The sequence below is a fragment of the Heterostelium album genome, assembly GCF_000004825.1.
Source record: "Heterostelium album PN500 unplaced genomic scaffold PPL_contig15, whole genome shotgun sequence".
NCBI lineage: Eukaryota > Evosea > Eumycetozoa > Acytosteliales > Acytosteliaceae > Heterostelium > Heterostelium album.
The window spans coordinates 286,589-307,097 of record NW_008805092.1 but is presented as its reverse complement, the minus strand read 5'-3'; the positions used below and the strand labels follow the sequence as shown (position 1 = coordinate 307,097).

At 32.8% G+C, this 20,509-nt stretch overlaps 7 protein-coding genes across 7 annotated transcripts; 3 read left to right on the top strand and 4 right to left on the bottom strand.

Annotated features, from left to right (window-relative positions):
- Positions 1-30: 30 nt before the first annotated feature.
- On the bottom strand, positions 31-1,574 carry PPL_06320 (uncharacterized protein; the record flags this gene model as incomplete). Its single annotated transcript, XM_020577180.1, has 2 exons — positions 31-1,440; positions 1,509-1,574. The coding sequence occupies 2 exons, from the start codon at positions 1,572-1,574 to the stop codon at positions 31-33; spliced, it is 1,476 nt and encodes a 491-aa protein (XP_020432854.1).
- Positions 1,575-2,664: 1,090 nt separating this feature from the next.
- On the top strand, positions 2,665-9,964 carry PPL_06319 (uncharacterized protein; the record flags this gene model as incomplete). The annotated part of the gene is made up of 8 exons (XM_020577179.1): positions 2,665-2,671; positions 2,714-3,058; positions 3,163-3,708; positions 3,771-6,230; positions 6,326-6,491; positions 6,569-7,385; positions 7,458-7,540; positions 7,615-9,964. The coding sequence occupies 8 exons, from the start codon at positions 2,665-2,667 to the stop codon at positions 9,962-9,964; spliced, it is 6,774 nt and encodes a 2,257-aa protein (XP_020432853.1).
- Positions 9,965-10,042: 78 nt separating this feature from the next.
- PPL_06318 (calcium-binding EGF-like domain-containing protein) lies at positions 10,043-15,448 on the bottom strand (the record flags this gene model as incomplete). Its single annotated transcript, XM_020577178.1, has 8 exons — positions 10,043-10,072; positions 10,111-10,500; positions 10,630-10,871; positions 10,942-12,138; positions 12,215-12,562; positions 12,637-14,045; positions 14,340-14,361; positions 14,692-15,448. The coding sequence occupies 8 exons, from the start codon at positions 15,446-15,448 to the stop codon at positions 10,043-10,045; spliced, it is 4,395 nt and encodes a 1,464-aa protein (XP_020432852.1).
- Positions 15,449-15,962: 514 nt separating this feature from the next.
- Positions 15,963-16,780, bottom strand: rpl14 (S60 ribosomal protein L14; the record flags this gene model as incomplete). The annotated part of the gene is made up of 3 exons (XM_020577177.1): positions 15,963-16,076; positions 16,185-16,553; positions 16,667-16,780. 3 exons carry the CDS (start codon positions 16,778-16,780, stop codon positions 15,963-15,965), a joined length of 597 nt encoding a protein of 198 aa, XP_020432851.1.
- Positions 16,781-17,388: 608 nt separating this feature from the next.
- Positions 17,389-17,568, top strand: cxgE (cytochrome c oxidase subunit VIIe; the record flags this gene model as incomplete). The annotated part of the gene is made up of 1 exon (XM_020577176.1): positions 17,389-17,568. The coding sequence occupies one exon, from the start codon at positions 17,389-17,391 to the stop codon at positions 17,566-17,568; it is 180 nt and encodes a 59-aa protein (XP_020432850.1).
- Positions 17,569-18,966: 1,398 nt separating this feature from the next.
- Positions 18,967-19,635, top strand: PPL_06315 (vacuolar ATP synthase subunit G; the record flags this gene model as incomplete). Its single annotated transcript, XM_020577175.1, has 3 exons — positions 18,967-19,011; positions 19,210-19,386; positions 19,489-19,635. 3 exons carry the CDS (start codon positions 18,967-18,969, stop codon positions 19,633-19,635), a joined length of 369 nt encoding a protein of 122 aa, XP_020432849.1.
- A 255-nt stretch (positions 19,636-19,890) lies between these two features.
- Positions 19,891-20,496, bottom strand: rabif (Mss4-like family protein; the record flags this gene model as incomplete). The annotated part of the gene is made up of 2 exons (XM_020577174.1): positions 19,891-20,112; positions 20,185-20,496. The coding sequence occupies 2 exons, from the start codon at positions 20,494-20,496 to the stop codon at positions 19,891-19,893; spliced, it is 534 nt and encodes a 177-aa protein (XP_020432848.1).
- Positions 20,497-20,509: the final 13 nt, after the last annotated feature.

Here is a 20,509-nt window from a genome sequence, read left to right as displayed (position 1 = left end):
GCATGAATCGAATATACTACTTATTTTATTTTATTTATAATTTTTAGAATAAAAGTTGAATGTTTTTGTCAATATCTTGGCAATAGTACCACCAATAAAAAGTGATTCGTGCAATAATACAATTGAACGGAAATGTGGGAATGTGAAATTCGCTATTTTATCGATTGGTTTACCAAACATAAGATAATGATGATGATCCAATTTTCTAATGTGACATTCATAGTGTTTTTCTGTTTCTTTAAAGATAATGTTGGTCAGAGTACGAGGAATACTTGATAATATTTCATTTGAGTATTCTAATTTCAATGATCTAAGAGTATCGGGTATCAAGCCATTTGGTATTTCTGTAACATTTGACCAATATAGATTGCGCAGCTCCAATGACTCTAATGATTTCGGAATAGAACCAGGTGTGATGCTTTGAAAATTATTTAATATCAAATGCTTGACTGAAGCAGGTATTGATCCAACTTCCAATTTAGAAAGTTGAGATGACAAATCTAAAGATTCTACACCGTGTGTAATAGCCTCAAGTGAAATGACTCCAGATTGTCCTTGATATACGATATGAAAAATCTGTAGGTTTGGTTTTTGTGTTGGTAACCGGGGTGCTGTTAAGCTTTTTAATCGATACTGTATGTCCACTGGGAACAACTGGTCATAGTTAAAGTAGCATTCATTCAGAGTTAAGTGTCTGATCGATGATGGCATAGATACTGATATAACAAATTTAGATTCAAATTCCAAGTCTGTTAAGTTTGGTGGAAGCGCACCATTAAAAACCGATTTGGATCTATCACAGAATGATATCGAAGTAAGATTTGGAAGTTTCGTTAAGTAGGGCACCCAACAAACTGGAATGGATTGTAATGAGCAAAGAGTGATTGGTAAAAAATTTGAATCGATAGGTCTAGGTACTTCACCTGAGATTCTGAGAACTTTGAGGTTGGGTGGGAGTGATTCTAGTAATTTGATTGATTCACAACTGATTGTCAGAGATTTGAGAGATGTTGGTAGTGTACTTCTTTCAATTGGTAGGTTGTATTGATATCCAAAATTAATGCTCTCTAGACCCTCTGGTAAAACACCTAATCCTATAGGTTTATCGTAATATCTGCATAGCGTAATATGCTTAATGTTCAGAGGTAAACTCTCTTTGGTTAGTTCTTCTCTAAATGTATGGGAGAATGACAAATCACTGATCTGATCAGGTAGTTTCCTCATCAGTGTTCGACAACCATGAAACTTTGTAACATTGGAATCCGACATCATCTTGTAGAGTAGGTTGGCATCAATAGGTCTAAGAATATCGTTATCAAAATTCATTCCTATTATATTATCTAAGATTATAGTTGATACATTTGGTTGAATTGAACTATGTTTTGATAATACTTTGTTATTTAGATAATGAAAAGATGTTTTTATATCAGTACATTTCTTCTTTATAGATACAATGATCATGATAAGAGTTATATTTACCACTAAAAAAGTATTTACTACCAATATACAAGGTTGCATCGTTCATTAACTCTAATGACTTTGAATAGATATATTGATATGATTTCAAATGACATATACTACTAACATTTTGATTCTCAAGCAAGTTAATTGTATCGGTATTGAACAAAAGATATTTATTTCTTTCTTCAAACCAACGCTTACAAACTAAGCTAAAGCATATCCTGTCAATGTTATCGTGCACTCTGTTGACAATATAACCAAGTATAATAATTGGTAGATTCACAAAAACATTTTCTTTGTTTTGATTTATTTGTCGCACATATATATCATACATATTAACATCAAAAAAAAAAAACAAAAAAATTAAATAGATCATTTTCATAAATAATTGTCAAAATTTTAAAATTAGTTAGACAAAGAAGAGAATTATATAGTTTATGATTACATAGATCAGAGAAAAAGATTGAACTTATTTTTTAATTTTTCAAAGTTGCCTGTATTGTTGGTGCATTGACTCATCTGATGATCCTTAAAACCAAAGTGATTTATGATCACATCTCATTCCAAAATATACATTGTTTATTTAAAATCTCGTGTTGAAGATCTTTTAAACTTCGTACTCTTTAAACTCTTTCTTTATAATTATTAGATCACACAAATTTGTGTGTGTTTTTACCGATAATTTTTTGTTTCATTGGTGTTGTGAAAGGTCACCACAAAACGAATTAATCAATTAATCAACTATTTTTTTTATGACATTTTTTTTTTTCATTTTTTGTTCAAGTTTATTTTTAAATTTTTTTTGCCTCAAAAAATAAATATCGATCAGTTTATGTTATGCACCCCTTCATCTTTTACATTTGCACCTTTAACAACTTTATCTGACTAACTCTATCAGATCGCAACGCCGATCGAACAAAAAAAAACAAAATAAAATGTGAACAAACCTCAATTTTTTTTTTTTGTTAGCAATTTGACTGCAGTCACCCTGTAACCTCTTTTTAAGGGTTAGGGTATGGGCTTAAAGAAACGTTGATTAATCTATTCAAATCAACCCAAAACCAATCAAATCAATCAAATCAATCAACACAAATTAAAACTATAAATAATTTGGTCTCCTCATCATTCTTCTTCTTCTACTTCTAATAATATATAATTTATTTATTTTCTATTTATATTTATTTATATGTTTTAAAAATAAAAATGTTTAGTTATTATTATAAAATTAGATATAAATTATTTATATTTTTAGTTGCTACGACGATTTTTTTGTGTTTACCGACAGTGGTATTTGGTTTTGACTATGTTTCACCGAGAAAAGGTTATAAAAATGGTGGAACCACATTTAGAGTAATTGGTGATTTCGATGGTACACCCACTGTCAAAATTACCAGAGTATCAGACAACCAAAACTTTAATTTTGTATTCAGTGGAAGGTATGGACGTACCTATGATTGGATTGCGCCCGAAGAGCCCGCCAGTTCTTTGATTGTTGGAAAAAAAAGAAAACTCTATGACCATGATGTATTCACTTTCACCCTGACCGAGGTTAATAATTTCGGTATACCATCCATAAACGAACCTTGGTATTTTGTTGGTAAGTAGTTAGTTAGCAAATTAGATACCAATATCATCATTTTTCAATATTAATTATTTCAAAAAACAATATTTTATTTTCTTATATTTATTTAATAAACAAAGAACCTGCTATAAAGAAAATAGATCCTCCAAATTATTATAGAGTTACCAATGGAGCTGTCCTTACTATTTATGGTGATGATTTGGTAATGAATGATTTCGATCCTACACCTGAAGTTTATTTTGATCGTGGTAATCTAAATGTAATCAGTAAAGCAAATGAACAAGTACGTGCTATCATTCCGGATTCGCTGACTGGTGTTGGTGCCCGTGTGATTAGACTCAGAACAAATGGTTTGGTTGCCGAAGCACCCATGCGATTTCAATATGTCTATCCTCAAATCAAAAGTATCTTTCCAAGAGCAGTGGTAAGCGAATACTCTGGAGTTAAAGTTGAACTCACTGGTGATCTCTACGACGACGAAAAGAATCCAACTTCACAAGTCTTCATCAATAGTATACAGTGTACCAATGTTGCAGTTATTAAAAAAGGAGTGTCTTGTATTGCACCGCAACTGAATACTCCCTTGGGTACAACCAAGCAATATTCCATATCAATGAATATCCAAGGACAGGATGCTTTATCAACAGTGTATTACACTGTTATAAGTAAGTAATTGAATATTCTATTATGAATAACTTGTTTTTTAATTAACATTGTTTTATATAAGATCCTAGAATAGATGGTTTCTCACCGAAGTATGGTGTTTTAACTGGAAATACTGAATTGACAATCACTGGTACTCACCTCGATCAAGTTATTCAAGTATACATTGGTGATTCTGAATGTAAAATACAAGCACAGACTGCTACCAATCTTGTTTGCTTTACAGCTGCCAATAATAACAATGGATATGCTCGTCCAGTAAGTCTTTATTTTAGTAATGCTGTCATTTCAACTGCAAATGATAATCTGTTCACCTACTATGTATCGGTGGTCACCTCGATTCGACCATCAGCCATTTCCAATGGTGGAGTTTGGAAGTTGACAATCAGTGGTTCTGGATTCTTCAAAGACAGTAAGCTCTATTTAGGTACTACCGAGTACAAAAAAGACGACACATCGAAAGATGATGTCATCTACTTTGAAGCCAATGGAAATACTTTGTCTGCACTCGCCAATACTTTCGATGTTCTTGTGAATGTAAAGCCAGTGTCACCCATTCAACTTAAAGTATTGATTCCATCCATCAAATCAGTACTCCCGATTCGTGGCTACCAATTCACTTCTACACCAGTTACTATTACCACCGAGAATCTACCTGTTGGTATGACCAAAGAGGAAGTTGAATCGTTTGTACAAATCAAGGTCAACAATAAGATATGTGAAAAGATTGCACAAACAGATGTCAATACTTTGACTTGTACAATACCAGCAGGAGATACAGCCAAAGCCGAAGTTCTCTCATTATTCATAAAGAACGTTGAATATAAATCTACTGTTTCTTTCACCTATTTCATTCCTTTAATCACTTCTCAAGATCAATCAACCACAATCTTGGTGGGTGGCGGAGAATTAAAGATTGTTGGTACCGATCTTGACCAAGTTACAGGTGTTAGAGTCGATACTCAGACTATTGCTGGATGTACAATCAACGCTATCGAGATAAAGTGTACGATTCCAAGACATCTACCTGGTAATTTCCCAGTGGTATTACTTGTCGATATTGGTGGAGTGCATGAATTCAACACTGGTACCAACATTGCCTATATTGGCCCAACGATTACAGAGATCAAACCAAACAAAGGATCAAAAGAGGCATCCATCGAATTAACAATTACTGGTACTGGTTTTGGTAATAATGCAGATGATGTTACCATTTCTTTTGGTATCTATACTTGTGGTTCTGTTGCAATAGAAACTACCAATACAAGAGTGCTATGCACCATTCCGAAGATGGCAGTTGGTGATTACACTACATCACTACAAGTCAGACCCAACAGTATTTCAGCATTCGTCGATGCTATCGATGTTGTTACCTACACTTCATATCCACTTTCTTGTCTTGGATTACCGGTGAATGGAGCGAATGCACCAGTCGATTGGTGGTTCATCTACAGATTGAAAGAAACTCAAGACTATCTGTACATTGACTCTACTACCAATGTTCTCGAGTTGAAACATGGCTTGAACCTATCGCCAGATTACAGTCCTTTGGAAGCGACATGGGAGCAGTATTCCAACTACTACTTTATGACATTCACTGATCAGAGTGGGTCAAGAGAAAGCACGGAAGGTAAACAGGATGTTGAATATAAAACATATGGTGAAGGTCATGTGAAGAATATCGTAGTTTGGGATGATCCAATTCTAAATGTTGTCAGTGGTTATCACATCATTCATTCAAACCCTTTCTTCCCAGCCATTATACCTAATGTACCGGATATCGAACTCTCCTCCAAAAAAGATGGTCTACGGTTTTTGGGCGCAGGTGCTAACAACCAACATTTCTTTTGTTACAACTTCAATGATTTCAACAAGGTTACAGAGTACATATTGAAAAACGATGCAAGTATTCAAAGTGTTTACTCTCCTTTTGCTGGAATGGACACCTGGACACAAGCTCAAAAGAATACCTATCCTTATTTTTACGACTTTATCGCAGACTATGCTGAATATACACCAAGAGTTTCAACCAATGGAATACCAACCATGACATCGAAAGATTATAGTATTGCTTGCAAAGAACGTCTCATGAACGGTGTAAGTACAATGGATAGTCTCGAGAACATCTGTTGGTGGAAGACAGACGTATTGAATGTGGCAGGTCTAAAAATGAGATACTTCATGAAGGCATCGATCCTGAAACCCAAACCAGCTGATTTTAAAAAAGCAACATTGACTTCCTATTTTATGATACAATCTAAAGCTTCATATGATGGTCTAGACATCTGGAAAATCGTTGCAAAGACATTTGGTAGAAAAATGTTTGCAAGCACTTGGATGGGTGGATTCAAACCATTCCCACCACAGGAAGAAGTGATAAGTGTATCCGATCTGGAAGTTCCTCAATACTTGGGAACAAACAATGGAGTTTGGGAAAATGTTGAATACAAGTCAACCAATGACCACAGTAAAATTGCATTCTCCATGTATCCTAAATACGGAACAGAAGCAAGAAATGATAATGGTAAATAGTTTATTCCATTATTATTTATTTTCATTAATATCTAGATTTTAAAAAAATTAATTTCATTACAATCTCAAACATATTTATTTTATTAGAGAATTACTTTTGTGTTGGAGATCTCAATAGACACTTTGGACAAGGTAAGAGAGGTGGTGGTGCGCTCTGTTTTCAGCATCCAACATTGGTTTATCAATTTAATAGAATGGTGCGAAGATATTATGTCATTAAGGATAATGGAAAAATATCAAAACCAAAAGATTCGTAAGTTTAACAACTTTTAATTTTATTTATTTTTACTTTTTATTGTTCCAAATAATAATATTTTAATTATATTTTAGAGATTCGCCAGAACTATTCCTCAAACTTACACTACCAATTAAATTAACAAGACCAATCAACTGGGCAAATGATATCTTTTTAGAGGTAAAAGATTATTTGTCAGTCAACCAAATAATTTCACAAATTCCAAAGAATATCTATACGATCACTCAAGGTACAATGTTGGCTGGAACTGACGTCGAACTATGGCTCCAATCATTGAGAAATGTCAACAATGATAATGTTCGTCCATATGGAGAGAGATCAACTGTACCATCGGTTGGCTCAGTTATGACAGAACCAGATATTATGGGCTATCAGAGCGTAGATATTTTATCACTTCACTATATTGCCTATGATCCATTGATTGGTTCTATTTGTGAATACAGTGACACACTCACTGACTGTACTAAAGACGGCGCTAGAACTTTAGTCGTACCAAGAACAACCCCAGTTTTGACTCCAGAAATACCACATCTCTATAACTATGAGTATGGCGAGCTCTTGCCATTGAGAACCTTTAGTGTTATGAACCATGATGATTTTAGATTAATCAAATTCACCTCAGAATTCAAGGCTCAACTTACAGGAGCAGCAATCGATATCTACAAATATCTTGTTGACACTACTGGTACCATCACAGTACCACATTTCAATGGTCAATTCATTATTCGGAAATCGAATGGTCTATGTGAAGAGGAAGTAGCATATCTTATGACTCTTCAATATATTTATTTCAAAGTAAATGATGTTACTCAAAAAACATTCGAAATTGACGATGTTGCTCCAAACTGGTCAAATGGTATTATTCTTGCAATTTCAAAGAAACTTTACAATGTATGTATTATTAATAACATGAAAAATAAAAATACCATGATAATTTCTAACAATATCTTTCATTTCCAATAGAATTTACGAGGAATAACAGATCCAAACTTTGATTTATGCTTCCAACCAATTACTGGCTTTGCAAATATTGAAACTTATACAGAGTATGTATCAAAAACAAAACAAAAAGAAAGGTTTTTAAAAAATATACTAATATTATATTATTTTATTTTTCAAGTACTGGAACAGTTGATAGTGCAACTATGGTTCAAAAATTCAGAAGAAGTGCATCTGCTGCTTGGGATTGGATGAAGAGTTCGTACTCAGATGGTGCTGGTGGTTTTACAAACAGAGCAAATAACGATGCTGTCATTCCTGTGGCAACTTTGATTGATGCAATTGTGGCAATGACAAATGATGGTGATGATATGGATTTGATACCAATGGTCGACCTTCTAAATCTAATGGCACCACGTTACTCAATCAAAGTTAATATTCAAGATATTCTGGTGAATCGTTTAATCATTAATCCACCTCAAATTGATGGCATGGATCTTGACAACAGTGATGAGATCAATGACTCTGATATCCTGATGGTTGTTCCACAATTATTGAAAAGTAGTTTTATGATCAAGTCATCTCTTGACTCTGTTTCCTCAGAATCATCATATTCTTCTTCCTCATCAGAATACAGCACTGTTTCTTCCAACGAACAAACATTCTTGTATCAAGACGAACATGAAATTCTTTCTGGTATTCAACAACTACTGCTATCTCTCAACTCAATCAATGAAAGTAAATTAATAACTTTGACAAATTATCAACAACAGAAATTGGAACTTGCTTTGGACAAATGGATTACTATCTTCAACCAAAGCTCTGCCATTCAAACATTACTTTTGGATCCTCTTAATCAGTATCATGATCAACCAATTCGCTTCATTGAAGAGTTGAACCGTGATCAAACTGGAAACCTTATTGAACTCGCTTATAAGAGTCTTGGAACAACTGGAACTCAGATTGCTATCACTTCACCTCTCTCTATATCATCAATAACATTCTTCCTTGAGAGTACAATTGTGTACCAGTCAACAAATACAGTGAAATTCAGTGACCTTGAAGTCTTTTATCTTTCAAAGCCAGAAAATTATAATGGTCATATTTCAGATGATTATGATGGAATGATTATTGCCACTTTAAACTCACAGTTATGCGACATCAAGATGATAAGTGAATCAGACTATCTATCAAATAACTTTGATTCGATCTGTTCGAACTCCGGTCCAATCATTACATCAGTCGATCAACTATCTGGATCGACTTCTGGAAATTATTTTATAACTCTCAGCGGTATAAGATTCAACTCATCAATGACCATCTTTATTGGAGACAATGAATGTTCACAAACCAATTTGATATCATCCACTCAGATTTCATGTTTGGTTCCACCAGGTACTGGATCAATCAACGAGATACAATTAACAACCTCTCAAACAATTTTCAACCTCCAAAGAACCAAGTTTTTGTTTTCTTATGGAAAACCTATCATCAACAATATTGAACCAGATGTGGTTAATAGTTTTGGAAGTGATTTGATGACCATATCTGGAATAAACTTTGGAAATGACTCATCGGTTGTAACGATCTTGTTTGATGGAAGACTTTCATGCTCCCCAATTGTTTCAGTCAGTTCAGAATCAATCATTTGTTTGACACCTCCTGCTGTTGGTCTTTATAGATCTGTAACCGTCACCATCAACGATCAATCCACCAAATGGAATATCGAATCTATTGACTCTCAATCATTTAGCTTCAGTGGTCCAAAGATTGATTCAATTTTCCCGTCATCTGGAGACCCAACCGATTCAATGATCATTTTTGGTGATGGAATCGGTATAATGGAAGAAGGTGATCTACCACCTTTACTATATATAGATGATAATCTTATTGAAATTACCAATATGACCGATGAAATGATAGAGTTTGCATTGGAATACGATACTCTTACGCAACCAGTACGAATTCAAATTGGTGATCAAATATCTGATGCTTCGGATGTCACTTACTTGTCTGCATTGGTAACAGTTTTCAACGAGACTCTAATTCAAACCAAAGGTGGTTTAATTCAAATGTACGGATATGGTTATGGTATCTATCAAAGCGAAGTTGAATTCAAACTCAATGAAATCACAGAGATTGAATGTAGTCCATTTGATTTATTCATAGAATGTTACATACCACCAGGAATTGGAAAGAATCTAACGATTTCAGCATCTATATCCGACCAATTGGTAGATTTCAATAATATCAGTAACTTCATATCATATTATCCACCTACGATCTCTTCCTATTCAATCGATGCCTCCATCACACTATTGAAAGTAACAGGTACAAACTTTGTCCCAACAGAATATGGTGTAACATTTAACTCTACAACATCATATATCAATATGATTTACAATAATAACAATCAAACATGTTCATCATTTATATCGAGTACAGCAATTGAATGCTCGATTACATCCAAACCACAATCTATCCAGGTCATTGTCGAAGGTCAATATTCAAATATTTTAACTATGCAATAAATAATTCAATATTTTTTATTTATATCAAACTATGAAGTTGGTTGTAATTCAGTCATTGCGTTATTGAGTTTATCCTTTTTACTTTCCAACATCATCCGAATAGTATATCTTAATTTTCGTCTTAGAACCAATCCGACAATAATTACAATTGCCAAGAGTGCACAGACCGATCCAACTATAATTCCAATCTTTTGTAGTCTAGATAAACCATTTGAGCTACAAGTATCCGAAGTGTCTTGATCTACCAAGACATTAAAATCTGGATCCAAAATAGCTAGAGTTTGGAAGTTTGGTACGTTTATTCCAATGAAATAGTATGTGGAAGTTGAACTTGATTGCCTATTTAAATCTAAAAGTGAATTTCCAACCTTTACTTCAACACCATCGACAATTCCGCTATCGATGAATCTACCATAGAGACTCTTGTCATTGACACGCATTTTGATCCAAGATACTTCTTTTGAATTGGTTAAACCAACTGTCGAGTCTGTATAACAATTAGAATCTGTAACATTGATATTGGCAGAAATAATCACCTGTAATATATTGAGTCTATCTTTGAATGGATATCCAGACACAGCAATAGAGTACTTGACTGTGTATGGTTCCATAGTTAAATTTCTACCACCAAACTTGACACTGGTTCGTTGAGTGTAAAAAAATACATCGGTCTGGAGTGAAACAGTCGATTGAGATGCTGCTACAGTTGTCGCATAACTGTATTGTTGATAACTATCTTTGGTGTTGTTGGTAAGGGTCCAATTGGAAAGTGGATACGACTCGATAACTTTTCCAGAGGAATCCAATTCTCTTATCTCCACTACAGACACACCAGATGTAAAATCAAAGTTATTCGTTACTGTGGTTGGCTCATTTGGGCTTGTTGTAACATTGGTATTGATAATTTCTAAAATAATTAACAAGAAAAATTTGAACAATTAATAATTGAAATTTTACAATCAAGGATGAAAACTTACGAGATCTACAATTTGGTCCACTATATGGTAGATTGCATACACAAAGACCTTCTACACATTTTCCATTTCCAGAGCAATCTGGGCATGGTTTGTTTGGTGTATTTGTAGGTGTTTGAGTTGGTACAACTTCTGGGATTGTTCGATTGGACACATCAACTCTAAACATATTAGACTTTTGATTCGCTTGTATTTGAACAAAAAAGAATGATGGTGGAGTGTTAATTTGCACCAAGACAAGTGGTCCAGAGGTGAAAAATGGTGTAGTAATAATCTCACTACTATTATTTAAGGTAATAAGTACTGAAACCAATGTAGAATTTACCATTCCAAGCTTGTATCCATAGATTGATAAAACTCCACCCTCTGGGTAGATCGGACTTGTGGAGGTGATGATTGGTGCGGTGTTATTGTATGTTGTTTTGACATAATATGAAAGTCCCATGCTTCTTAACATATCGGAAGAGTAACCAGATGTTTTTCCACAGTTATCGTAAATTCCGTACATCGATAGTAGAATTCCTCCATTATATCCAAATCCAAAAGGTATTGGGAATGTTAGGTCTCCAAAAGTATTAGTTGAACTTGTTTGTAGAAAAGGAAGAACCTGGGATATTATTTCTCCATCAATTGCAGTTAAATAAATCGACGGAAACACTGTAACTAAGCTATTGGTGTATGATAACTCATAATGAACAGTTATGTTATTCTCTGCCCCACTTACGTCTACTTGTGGTGTTACGATGAGACTAGTAAGAAGTGGAGCTGGACCACAGCTAATTGGAACTTGAATCTTCACAGAAATAGTCAGATCGTTCATCTTTGGTGTGTTCAAAAATGAATATAATGGATTAATAACCATATCGGAATCCTCTACAGTTGTCAAAGTGGTTGCTCTATTTCCAAGTGTGTCATAGAGATCGAAATGTAATGTTGCTTGGTAGTTCATTGAATAGTTTTCGAAAGTGCGGAATAAATATATAGTAAATGAATATCTATCACCATCCGATCTCGTATCATAATCGATTTCCCATTTCCTATTGACCATTGGATTTTTCTCTGAAATAAAATAGAAAAAACCATTTCTAAATCCAGCTGGATCACTGATAGAAACTGACCAATAGCAGTATGTGCCTGGTGACACTTCAGCTGGACAACTTCTTGAAAAGTTTGTTATCATTGGACCCATCATATCAGAATCTAAACATTTTGATTTGTTAACATTTTAGTTAATTAGAATTTTAATCTCCTTTAAAATCAAAACTTTTTTGCTTACAGGTTGAAGTTACATTTAAGAATGCATTATATTGGATTGATTGAATAGAAGCGATGGTTCGAGGAGTAAAAGACAATGGATAACTTAATAGAATATATTCAACAGAGCCAGTGTGTAATAGTTGTCGGAGGGTAATTGGAATTACAAACTTGTCAAGTGTGGCACTGTAATATCCTTCAAAGATTTCACTACTTTCTGGATTCTGTGCTTGGTATCCAGTATATAATAATTGAATTCGAGGATTGCCAACCTTTGTACCACAGCTAAAGTAGAGTGTTGTATTGACTGGTCCATTTGAAACATCGATATTGTTTGGTGAAAAACTAAAACTGGTTAAATTCTGTGGATCTATAGAAACTGATTATTTATAGTTTGTTAGTTTTAATGACAATCAAAAGAAATATTAATATATTTAGACTTACAAAATGGAAGTGTAGGTATAGTATCACCATTGGTTGAATATATATCACCTTCGATATATGTAACAGAAGTTGGGAATAAATCGGTAATAGTGTACTTCTCTAATGTAACTGGGTTGTCTGTGACTATGGGCATCTTTACCAATGATTCAAACCAACCAACTTTGGTAGTTCCAGATACCAAATCAATATTTGAGAGGACAACTCCGTTGAGCAAAGTCGTTTTGAAATATCCTGTATCTGAATTAATATACATTTGAATGATTACAGAATAAGAATCGATGGGTACCACCTTGAAACTTTGTAGGTATGGCACTTGGTGTGATGGATGCTTGTAATAGGTAGAATTCCAAACTCCATAGGATATAACAAAGTCTGGATACTGATAGTTCTGGAACGCTGAAATTGGAATATAAGTAGTTGACATGAAAGGTGCCAGCACAAGATTGAATTGGTACTTGTAAGTAGTGGAATCGGTGTCTGAAACTATACCAAATGGAATTGGAGGAACTGGTTTGCCATACATCCTAAGTCCTGGAAAATGTGTTTTGTTTTGATAAACAGCCCAATTCGACATGATTGGTATTGCCTCTAACTGAGGTGTAAAAACACCGACTTGGCTTGGTAGTGTCTGAACTTTGTAGTTGAAATCCAACACCTTTCTATTACTAGATTGCATATAAACCTGATAGTTTGAATCGTTGCTTGGATAAGGAATGGAAAGCATGCCAAATGCAGACACACTAGTTCCAGACAGTGGAATAAAACGAGAGACTGGCACGCTGTTTTGATTGTATACACGAATGTGGTCTCCACTCTGTAAAAGCGTAGTTGCTGTGAGCTGAGAGGTATCATCCGAAAGCAAAAGAGTGGTACCACTGGGTGTCGCCAAGTTTACAGTGGCACTGGCAGCCTTGGTCGATGTGAATTGCGCCATATAACTATAACTTTTACCATGACCAAAGATTGTGATATTGGCTGGCGTGTTGATATTTGAAGTTGGCAATGGTGTTGCCTCTACTATGTAGGTGGGTGCGGTATCCGAACGCTTCATCGGCTTCACAGCGCATTGAAATCCAGGAATCGTGCATTTATATCCATTTGGCACATAAAGTTGTTCGGTGGTGAGTTCAATCATTGATTGATATACATTGGAGTATGGCGATCCGACAAGTAGCGGAGATGCGTATCTAACTGTTAGTGGATTGAGTGTACATACACAATTCATCGATCCATTGATGGTTGGACCACTCGGCGGTACTAGAGCATTGTATTGAAAAACAAAACTCTGGGAAGTGGAAAACTCTGCTATCACCAACTGTGTATAGGTGGAAATAAAAAATTGACTATAGAGTTTCGTATTGTTAGTACTACTACTATATGCAGTACCAAAACTGAGATAGGAAGGTGTACTAAAAACAAATATAAAACGTATTGACTGTTGCACTCCACAATAAATGGCCTTCGGTGATACTACCTGCAGAAGGGATGGCGCTGCCGGAACACCAGCCAAACTGTACAGTGTAAAAAATTGTAAAAAAAATATCAATTTTAAAAATAGTGATATTCTTTCTATCATGATATTATTACAAGATTATTTTCTATTTTGAAAAACAGTTTAATTTTAATTTTTTTAATCAAATGGTTAAATTGTTAAAAAAAAATCCAATTGAGGCTTTTCACTTTTTTCATTTTAATATTTTTACATATTAATTTTTGTCTTTTTCACTTTTTTTTCAAAAAACTACACACTAATTTTTTAAAATAAAAAAAGTGAAATCATGAGGTTTAACCTCATTTAAATAGTAAAAAAAAAAGATTTTAGATATTTTTGCGACTTCTGAAAATAGGGGTAATTTGTGTTTTAAGAGAAATATGATATTTTTATTTTTTTTTCGACCAAAAAAGAATTTTTTGATTTTATTTTGTGATGACAAGAAGATTTTTCTTTTCAGATAATGGTTAATGATATAAAAATAACAAATTTAGTTTTTGATTATTTAGATTATGCCAAAACCGTTGGTTGTAAAAATAATGGTTCACAATAAGTAGTGTTACATCCACTTTTACTTTCATAGGGGAATGAAATAGCTCTGAATGCAGCACCGCAGGGCTCTGGAATATGTTCAGAACAATCGGTTGGTTGAGGTACACATACATTGGTCTCTAGGCATCTGAGCTCGTTTCTGTAGAAGGTCATGATCTCACCGGTTGGACAAGTGGTATCACCAATGGCTGGACACATCTTGTAGTTATCTCTGACATTTACGTAGAGAGCAGATACTCGGAAATTGTTATTTTCAAAATAACCTTGTACGATTGCCATTTTAATGCTTAACATATATTCACTCCAATCGTCACCCAAACCATAGAGTTCAAGCTCTGGACTTGGTTTTTGTGCACCTCCGTTTAGAGCGATAAGACATGGACCTGGTTGCTGGCAAGAATCCTGTGAATAGTAATAAAAGTTACCTACGGAAAGTGGAGTTGGGTATCCATCTCTCTCTAATGGAAATTTACGGAAGACTTCAGTAATATCTAAATGTGAAATTGTCTGGTGTTGTGTGTATACCAAGTTTCCTCCGATTAAAGCATCATTTGGATTGGCAACAATTACACTTGGATCGATATCGGTCTCAAAGAACACTCTTGACACTGGAATATTGGTGAGTTCGGAATTGGCTTTGTTCAATAAAAAGGCAGCACATGATGGACAGGTTTCACCACTTCCTCTTGCCAAATAGAAATCCAACTCCTTTCCAAAAGAGAGTGTAACAGATAATACAAGTAATAATAAGAATGTTGATTTAAACATATTTAAATAGAAGTTATTTTTTTTGATTTGATTTGATGATTAATAAATTACAAATTTGTTCTATATATATGTTTCTATTCAAACTCAAAGGAATTCGTCGGAACATATTTCCTCTAAATTTCTTTACTGAGGGATTAAATTAACAAGTAAATAGTATTATTTGAATTTCACCAATACTCCAATTAAATTTAGATAATTGAAAACAGTTAATTTGCCTCCCTCATGAGGGAAATTACTTTTATCATATAATTCTTTAAAAAACTAACTGTTTTATTTTAACAAGATATTGATTGGCACACATACACACAAATTTACATAGATTAATGAAATCACAGACGTTATTAATATTTTGATTTGATTTGATTTATTGGGTTATGGTTGTGTGAATACTGCTACCAAAGTTAGTTGTGAGGAAACAACTATGTGAATAACATCATGATGAGAAAAACACAAATAATAATGAATAACTTTAAATCAAGCAGCTCCTTATACAATTTTATTAAAAATCAATATTTTATTGGGCTTTGTTGGCTGGTCTCTTTCCCTTGTTGGCTTGAAGTTTAGCGTTTCTGGCAACGTTGGCAGCCTTGACTAACTTTCTGACTTCAAGAGCAACCTTGTGGTTGGTCTATATATGTTAATGAAAAATAAGAATTAATATAACTGTGATCATAATGTTACTTGTGAATCTCTAAATCGTCCGTCATCATTCGTCCCATATTCATCAAAAAATAACTAAATAGTGACCAAAAAAGCTGTTTTCTTTGTATTCTATATTCTGTTGTTTATCCTGCCTGTTTTGATGATCTGATGACGATGTGGTGATAAGAGATTGAGTGAAATAGTTGATACATACGGATTTCTTGGCGATTCTGGACTTGAAACGTTCGAAATCAGATGAGTTGGCCTTCTTTTCGACGGCGGCGACTGACTTGCTGATACGGAGTTGAGCAACCTTGTTGTCGAGATCGGCAGCCTTGATGGCGTTGGTGAGAGTAGTCAAACGAGCACCTCTCAAGACATTGAGCTTAAGCTTGGTCAAAGCGATCCACTTCAAGTTGATAACGTGACGTGGGACACCAGTGGTTGGACCGTGAACCAAGATCTATACGTAATAATGAAGTTGTAGAGATAGAGTAGTTTGTAGATAGGGGGTAGTTGATAAGATTGTTAGATACACCTAAAAAAATAGATAGATTGGTAGCAAACTATACATACTCTATTTTGATCCAAGACTTCGAGGATGATAGCAGTCTTGTTTCTGTATTCACCAAAGTTGATGAAGACAACACGTCCAATCTCAACGAACAAAGAGAATTTGCTGACCAACATGATTAAGGAGGATTGATATGAGCTTGAAGGAGAACAGTATTAGTCAATAACTAATCAAGTGTTAGGGTATCACTGGAAGGAGACGACAGAGTCAGACACACGAGAGACGAGACGGGTGAGAGACACAGACAGACCGGTAGTTCGAACACGCAGAGTGAGTGAGTGGTGTGCAGAGAGTGTGTGGAAGCCCACAGGAAAGCATCATTTCGAAAAACAAATTCAAAAAATTCATTAAATTGAAAATTCCCAAAAATAACGTTATTCCAAATTTTTCATTTTTTTAGTTTTTTATTCTAGCTTTGATGGTGTGTGTGAACTCCACACAATGAAAAATTAATGAGAACCACAACAAAAAAAAAAAAAAAAAAGAAAAAAATAAAAAAAATTAATACGATTATCAATCACACACTGAGCAGCAATATATTTTTTAATTTTTTACATATTTTTTTTTGATCATTTTAACAATAAAATAGATTATATCTATAAATATTAAATAAGTAAGAATGAGATGAATTGAAATTAAGAACAGATTTCAATAATAATAATAATAATAGGTAATGAAATAGTTATTAATAATTGATTATTTTATTTAATTTTATAGAGAAAGAATGACACTTGTATTACCAGCTATGATTAAGACTCAACTTGTCAAGGACATTGGTTATGGACTTTTAATTGGAACCGTCCCAGCTTTATATTTCAAACACAGAATGAACCAAAACATCAAGGCTCGTGAGGACTACTACGCTGCTTTGGACAAGGCACCAATCAACGATGAAGCCATCTAAATTATTTAATAGCACAGCTACCAATCAACCTTTTAGAAATATAGATCATCATCCCTTATACAGTCAATCATATCACAAAAAATAGTATATATAAACAACATCAAGCACAATCGATTTCATTCATTTATTGTGCGTTAATGTAAAATCAAAATTTAAACAGATTAGGAGAGAGAGATCATTTCGATTCTTTATTCCTATTTAATAGTTATTATTTCTTTTTAGATCTAGTTTTATTTTTAGCTAAAATCAAGAAGACTTCGATAAATATATATATTATAGCACAAATGAATTTGATAATACAGGTTTTAAACATGGAACAGATAGAACAAACAAAAAACAATAGGAAAGGTTTCAATTCAAAATACATCATTTATTTAGTTTAGATTTTGATGAAAAGTAGTGAATCTATGAATTGAATTAATTCATTCAATTAACATTTAATTTTCTTTGATCATTTTTTAATCTAAACATATAATTGTGATGTATTTTATGTATAAATTGATTTTCAAAATAAAATTAACAAAAATGAAACCGTTTATTGTAATTATTTAGTTTATCAATAAAACTCAAATATCTTTTATCTTTCAGTTTAAAATAATAAAAAAAAAACAAAAACTAAAAGATATATATAAACTTCATTGTTAGATATGATTTCTGATAACATTATTATTATTATTATACAGAAATAGATTAGTTTATTTAATTTTATTAGATATATTGGATATTATCTCCTCCTACAAACAAACAAAAAACAACAAAAATGTTTCATTTAATTGTAAATCAAAACTGCATTCACATCATACATTTTTCAACAAGATAAGTTTGTTTAATTAAACAGAAAATCCTGTTTAATAATAATAAAAAATAACAAAAAAAAAAAACAAAAACATAGTTCAACCAGGAATAGGAGTAAAAAGAATACAAAAACCCAGGCGAGGTGTATTGCTGAGAGTGGAAAAATCAATTTTGAATTCAGTTGGATTTTTTTCATTTTTTTTATTTATAATTTTTTTTTGTTTTTTTTTTCAGCAAAGTCTTCGTGTGTATTCTCTTCCTCTCTTGACCTTTTTGTGCCTCTAATTTTTAGTAAATTATTTATTAATAAGTAAATCTTCTTATTTTATTTTATAATAAAAGGTAATTTATACATATTAAAACAATCTATATAAAAAGTAAATATACCTATAGAGCTATAAAACTATAAACCATCAATAAGTCCATAGTTCTTGTTATAAAGTCAAATTAATAACTGAGAAAAAAAAAAAAAAAAAGAGAATAATGTCAAGAGTAAATCAATCATACAGGTCAGAATATTAAAAAATAGTAATCATATCATATTAGATAGAGTTTACATAAGATAGGAGATAAGATAATAATTCAAAACAAACAACAACAACAATGACAATGACAATAACAACAACAACTATAAGTGAAGATATTGATGTTTGTAGAGAAGAGAAGGATAATGATTATTTCTGGTTTATAGTTTTTTTCCACTTTATTGGTTATTACATACATATACAGTTTGTTAAATGAAAACAAATTGAGATTCAATTGATATTAATATATATTTTTGTTTCAAAATTTATAGATCTATTTTTTTTTTTGTTTTTTTTATAAACTATATAACATTATATAAAGATGTCTGAAGACGGTATCAAGAAGTTGTTGGAGGCTGAGAGAATGGCACAAGAGACCATTGCCAGAGCAAGACAAGAGAGAAATCAAAAGTTAAAGCAAGCCGTTCAAGAGGCTGAAAAGGATATCAAGACCTTCAAGGACAGCAAAGAGAAAGAATTTAAAGATTATGAATCAAAGGTAAGTTCTGACATACAATACAAACAATCTCTTCATAAGTAGTATAGTATATGGTTATTAATATATTATTATCAATTATTATTATTATTATTATTATTATAGTTTCTTGGACAATCATCAGCCACATCTGCTGATCTCGCTTCAAGTGTAAACAAAGAAATCGAACAAATCCGTAAGAAGACCGCCCAAAACAAAGACGAAGTTGTAGAGATGCTTTTGAAATTCACCACCGAAGTACACGTTGAGTAAATGCACCACTACCAACACTGTTGAATATACAAAAAATAATAGAGATATTTTTTTCTTTTTTGTTTCATATAAACCAACTTTACATGTCTTATTATAAAAAATATAATAATAATAATAATAATAAATTCTTTAAATATTAAAAACAAACAAACAAACAAACAAATGAAATGAAATGAAATTGAGATTAAATAACTTAAGAATTTATAAACAATCATATATATATATAGGTTATGTATGTTATTAATTTAAATGGTTTTATTTATAAACAACTCTGTCATGTGAAATATAGTTTTCTTTTGATTGAATATAGTGAACTCCGATGATTTCAGATTCACACTCTGCACAGGTCAAGTATTTATATTGTGATTTTACATCTTTACTGAACGCTATATTCTCGAATTGGAACATGTCTGGGAGGAACCACATGTATTTCAAGAGCTCTGCTGAATCACTTCCTTTTTGATTTAAAAGTGCAATCTAAATGATGAAGATAGATAGATGGTTAGATTTAATATATTTATATATAAAATTGATAAGATAGTTGTTTACCTCTTTCTCTACTAATGATGCATTGTTTGGTAAAATGATAATACATTCACATCTTCTACAGTGAATACGCTTTGATAGTTTCTTGTTGGAGTCATTTACGATGTCAGAGGTTGGCGATGTCTCAGTCTTTGTGACGATGTTAAAGTTTGAAGCATCAGCAAAAGCATTATCTACATTTGGGTCTTTGTGAATATCTTCAATTGGAATACCTTCAACCTCTACATTCTCTGTTTGTTGTTGTTGTTGATCTTCTACAACCTCTTGTTGTTGTTGTGGTTGTTGATTATCTTGTTCACTAATTTTATCAGACATTTATATTATATTC